General features: G+C 43.7%; 1 protein-coding gene across 1 annotated transcript in view; it reads left to right on the forward strand.

Annotated features, from left to right (window-relative positions):
• The window catches only part of TRPM6 (transient receptor potential cation channel subfamily M member 6), a 148,253-nt gene that overhangs the window by 127,596 nt on the left and 14,657 nt on the right, over positions 1-6,000 (forward strand). Inside the window, exons 34-35 of the mRNA XM_018566528.1 lie at positions 225-511; positions 5,840-5,922. Of these exons, the coding sequence (XP_018422030.1) occupies positions 225-511; positions 5,840-5,922 (370 nt within the window). The remainder of the gene's footprint in view (positions 1-224; positions 512-5,839; positions 5,923-6,000) is intronic.

Here is a 6,000-nt window from a genome sequence, read left to right on the forward strand (position 1 = left end):
AAGGGGCCGTTCGTCACGGCATCGGAGAGGCCCGGGGGGCAATTGCCACCCGGCCCAGTCCGCCCCTGTGTCTGAGCATTTGATTGGTGCTTCACCCTATGAAAATCTAATGTCTATGAATAGTTCTACATTAGTCTGTAAACAGTTAAGCAACATAGGAATGTAAAGAACTGAAAAAATGTTAGAAAATGCTTGTACAATTAAAAATCTGATATTTTTTCTAGCTGGAGAAGAAGTCACTGTCTATAAACTGGACGAAAGTTCTCCATCCAGTCTGGATAATAGTATGTCTTCCTGGTCACAAAGAGGGATGGCAGCAATGCTCCAGGTTCTTACTCCTGAGAAAATGGATGGAGGTCTACGTAGGGCTTTAAAAGTAGTGTGCACATGGTCAGAGCATGATGTTCTGGATCCCGGAGAAATCTTTATAGTGAAATCCTTTCTTCCTGAGGTGGTACAGACATGGCAGAAGGTTTTCCATGGTGACACTGTATTGCAGCTTTGTCTCAGGGTAAGTTTAGACTAAGGTGATTAGTTTGTGTATTTTAGGGTGCTTTTAGTAATAAAGTGGGCAGCACAGTGGTGTTATGGTTAGCACTTCTTAGAAAAAAACAAGAAATACAGAAGCGCCACTACCAAGTGGTGGCTTGGCAAAAACAAATAAGGGAATAGGACTTACCAGGGAGTAGGTACAAGCGCGTTATCAGCGACGAGGTGTGGATGGATGGGGAGTCCAGGGTTGCTGAGGATGGTGGGCACTCAAAGTGGTGTGGAAAATGTTGGTGCTGAGAAGGATTCAGTGTCAGTGGGAATCTAGGTCAGATGTTTTAGGGAACTGGGTGGGTGAATGTTGTGAAGGACTGACCGTCTGAAAGGTGCTGGCTGTTAGGAGAGGCCAGTGGATGTGTGCCTGAATACTAGGGGGATGGAGGTGTAGAGTGAGCAAACGTCAAGCGAGACCCAATGAAATGTGGGTTCCCAAGAATAATATTGTAGTGTTTCGATTAAATGTCCGGAGTCTCTAAGATAGGAAGGGAACCCACATTTCATTGGTTCTCCCTTGACGTTTGCTCACTCTACACCGCCATCCCCCATGAAGTAGGACTCCAGGCCTTACAACATTACCTGTCCCGAGAACCTGAGCTCCATTACAAACAAACCCAATTCATCCTCAATTCCACCAAGTTTACCCTCGAGCATAACTATTTCACCTTTCTAGAGGATTTTTACCTCCTGATCCAAGGCACAGCTATGGGGGCTAACTGTGCCCCCAGTTATGCCAACCTTACTATGGGATTCTGGGAGGAACACCACATCTGGCACAATAATCCCTTTGCCCGACACCTGATTTTTTACGGACGTTACATTGATGATGTCAACATCATTTGGGACGGTCCACTTGACACCATCAATGACTTCGTCAAACATTGTAATTCCAACCCCTCAGGACTCAGTTTCACACACGTCACAGACAAATCTCTTCTGGTGTTTTTAGACCTTGAATTTACCCACCTTAACACCGAAATAATCACAAAAACACACTTCAAACCCACTGCCGGCAACTCCTATCTTCACTACAAAAGTTGCCACCACCCTCTCTGGAAGCGTAATGTCCCAAAAGGGCAGTTCTGTAGGATCAACAAAAATTGCACAAGCAAAAAAGACTACATTCTACAAAGTAAAGTACCGAAGGACACATTTGTGGAAAAAGGTTACCCCAAGAACCTCATCAATAAAGCCCGTGACCACTTCATCACTAACACCCCAACACCAAGAGACAACAACAACAGAAAAAGCGAGCGCCAGTCCACCAACCTGGTCCGTTTCATCACCCCATTCAATAGTAGGTATAAGGCCATTGAAGCCATCCTCAAGAAAAACTGGCATCTATTACTCTGTGACCCCACGCTGGGTCCTCTATTACCACCCAAAACCTCCGTAATTTTCAAAAAAACTCGGAGCATCAAAAATATAGTGGCCCCCAGCAAACAGTCCACCCATGAACCCGAACAAACGCAGAGACTAACTTTCAGCAAGAGAATTGGTGTCCACAAATGTAAGAAACGCCAATGTCTCACCTTTCAGTTCATCTCTCACGGCCAGTCCTCTTTCCAAGACAGCTCTAGCGCCAAATACCCCATCTCACAATTCATCACATGTGCCCACGACCATGTAATCTACGGCCTACAATGTTCCTGCAACATCCTCTACATAGGTCGCACCATCCGACCCCTCCATAAACGCATAGGAGAGCACAGGAGGTTCATCGAAAAGGGGTGCACGGAACATAGTGTCCCACGCCACTTTCTCCTGAAACATCAGAAGTACACTGAGCACCTAAAAGTTTTTGCAATTGAGCAGATTCCTGCCAAACTCCCCCCTCCTGAAATATTCCACCTCCTGTGCAAACAGGAAACATACTGGATTTACAAATTAAACACACTTTCCCCCCATGGCCTTAATGAAGAACTGGAAATGAACACCCTGTTGTAAACCCTTCCTCTTTCCCTCCCCCCCCTGAATTTTTCTCCCCCACAACCCCTTTCATCCGTTCACCCCACCAATAAGTTCCTACTCATATTCCCCCACCCACTCAATCAGACTTAATTAATTTGTCATTTTGCCATCTTCCTTTTGTTCCCTCTATCACTACCGTGCTTACACATTGTTTTCACACACTTGGTTCCCCCATTCTCACACTCGCCGTCTTCCACGTCACTCCAGCTCCACTCCGCCCCATATCCCCGCCCCTTTCAACAATTCCACCCACCTTTCTCATATTCAAAAACCGGCCTTTGTCCCGCCATCTGTCATCTCACTCTTTGGCTTGAAAAAGAAGACCAGCTCTTCGAAACGCGTAGCCAGTTTGGACACTGTCACTCCTTATCTCCGCCACTCGCTCTCACCCGCTTTACCCCACAGACACACCGCTCGCTGTTCCGGGCTCCCTGCTCATGCCCTCGAGCGTTGTAGTCCCACTCCTCTCAGTGGCTCACCCCGTCCTCAGCATCCACCTCCAGGCAATCTTCTCAACCACCGGCGTCTCCCGGGCCTTCTCTGCCTGCCAGCATTAACCGTTCGACAGTAGGGGCCACAGACCCCGCGCCCCCCCCCGCACTTAGTATTCAGCCACACATCCACTGGCCTCTCCTAACAGCCAGCACCTTTCAGACGGTCAGTCCTTCACAACATTCACCCACCCGGTTCCCTAAAACATCTGACCTAGATTCCCACTGACACTGAATCCTTCTCAGCACCAACATTTTCCACACCACTTTGAGTGCCCACCATCCTCGGCAACCGTGGACTCCCCATCCATCCACACCTCGTCGCTGATAACGCGCTAGTACCTACTCCCTGGTAAGTCCTATTCCCTTATTTGTTTTTGCCAAGCCACCACTTGGTAGTGGCGCTTCTGTATTTCTTGTTTTTTTCTAATTAGCAAACGTCGGACACCCCGGTCCGCACTTAGGAGCTGCACACCAAGTACCGCAACCCACATTCGCTTACCCTCACCTCAGTGGTAGCGCTGCACTAGGGGACATATCTCCCAATTTTTCGTGGTTAGCACTTCTACCTTGCAGCTCTCAGGATCCCTGGTTCAAATCCTGGTCACTATCTGCAAGGAGTTTGTATGTTCTCCCTGTGCTTGTGTGGGTTTCCTCCGGTTACTCCGGTTTCTCTCCACACTCCAAAGACATATTGTAAAGTTCATTGGCTCCTCTCTAAACGGTTCCTGTATACATGTGTGAAAGGGACCTTAGATTGTAAGCTCCTTGAGGGCAGGGACTGATGTGAATTGAATGTGCTATGTAAAGCACTGCATAAATTGTCAGCACTATATAGATACCTGTAATAAATAATAAGTGGTCTTGGCCACTTTCTTTAAAGGTTAAGTCCACCCAAGACTGATATTTTTTTTCCCACTAGATTCTTTTTCCATTAGTCCTCCTTCTAGTAAAGTCCACCTCATGCAGCTTCCTTGTATGCTGAGACAACTCCGCTGCATTGCTGCTAAATTCAGATCAGTTTAGTTCCTCATGTAAGCTATGTCTGCTTGCACTACAGTGAAGTTGGAAGAAGTTGCATAGGGTGTTGTTATCAGCATTTTCACTGCTAATTTATCAGCGTGTAGCTTTTTTTCTTATCAGCTGGTCACACCCAGCCCTGCACACTGCTTTCTGGATTGGCAGAACTGAATGTGCTAATGAGACCCTCCCACTGTGAACTGCAGTGTATGGGAGGGGGGGAGTGTGAGGCACATATGAAGGATAATTTGGCTGACTCAAACAAGGTAGAATATATCTTTTATTTATTTATTCGACTGCATCACATGGACACTGGATTTGAATCCTGCCACACAGGAGTCTTTAGATCACCCACAGTCTTCTTTAAATCTTGGAGATTTAAACAGCAAAGCCTTTTCTACATAGTAACGGTCAGCTCCCAAAAATTAATCGTAATGTATTTTTATATTACATGATGGAAAATGAAGTATGGACTTCATTAGTAGGAAGTAGGACAGCCTTACTAGCTTTTTTTATTTCTTCTTCAGAAAGTCATAACCAAGGACTCTAATAGGGAGACTTCAATCATGTGGCCCCAAGAGATAAAAGGCTTTTGTGGGTAATTCCACCCATTGGCATCCATGTAGTGCTGAAATATCCATTTTACGTTGACTTCCTTGTATTGGCCATATTGTTAAGAATTTATAAAATAGGAAATCTGTAGTTCAGTTCTCTGTTATTACATAGGGCAAGACTTGAGTATATGTGTATGTAATGTGTTTCTGCTCCATGTTTTTTGCAGAGTAGTAAATGCTTTAGTAAAGCAGTGGAATTCCTAGTGCTCCTTGTTGTTTCTATATGACAGGGAATGTATGTGGACTTCTCTTTTTCACTGGTTAAAGTATCTGCAGAAAAGTACATCTATATTTTGTAACCACAAGTAACTTGTGAGTCCTAATGAACTAGAGTAACACCTTCATAATTTTCTTGTGAGAGTGGAGGTATTCACAAACAACTAAAGGACATGTCAACTTTGGCAACTCCAAATATAAGAAACCCTTATATTTGTGTTTTGCGTCATATGAACATTAAGGATTCCTTACAATAGGAATATGGCTCTACTTAATAAACATCAGTCTCAGCTTTACATTCACAAACACCACAGTACTATTTATTGTGCTGCCATTCTAGCCAAAACTGATATTTCTGTTTTAGGCATGTAGTCGTTTGTTGAATTACCTGCTGGCTTTTTTTTGTGAAGAACACAGTGTTATGACATCCTCGTTGTAGACTCTTGGGTCTTCTTCCCCTTTCAGAATACCATAATTAAAGTGTCAGGTTCTTGCAGGTGGGGTACTTAATTGTTCTGTCCAATTATGGAAGGTGCAACAGTATAATTTACCTTTTAAATACCTACAGCAGTAGAATAATTTGCAGGAGAGGTCTGATCACTGGATTTCCAAAGTGATGTAAAAGCTTGTGATTCAAATTGCTTACAACCATGCCAAACTAAGCTTTCCTTATTGAATGGAGCTCACCTTAAATATGTTTTAAAGCTTTATCTGTATGTTGAGTAAACGTAATGTGCAAAATTGGTGTACTAACTAAGTACTAACAGCTCAAAATATTTCCACATAACACTGATCGTCAGCTTATCACTTTGTTGGTTTGCTTTCAAAATGGGGGTCTTTATTATGTTAAATTATTCCTATCAGGCTAGACGAAGGTTTTCCAGCAATTGCAAAGAATTCTATGTTTATGTGAGGCTAGTTGTAGGTTTATACTTACAGAAAGACTAATATCCCTTAATACTTCTGATTCATACTATAAAGGAAATTCAGCAGCAAAGAGCAGCACAGAAGTTGATATACACCTTCAATCAAGTGAAGCCACACAGTATTCCTTATAATCTGAGGTAAAGGAGTAATATTTCTCAGCTGTAAAACAAAACAAAAGTGTGTGTGTGTGTATATATATATATATATATATATAT

The sequence above is a fragment of the Nanorana parkeri genome, unplaced genomic scaffold, assembly GCF_000935625.1.
Source record: "Nanorana parkeri isolate BGI_ZX_2015 unplaced genomic scaffold, ASM93562v1 scaffold957, whole genome shotgun sequence".
NCBI lineage: Eukaryota > Metazoa > Chordata > Amphibia > Anura > Dicroglossidae > Nanorana > Nanorana parkeri.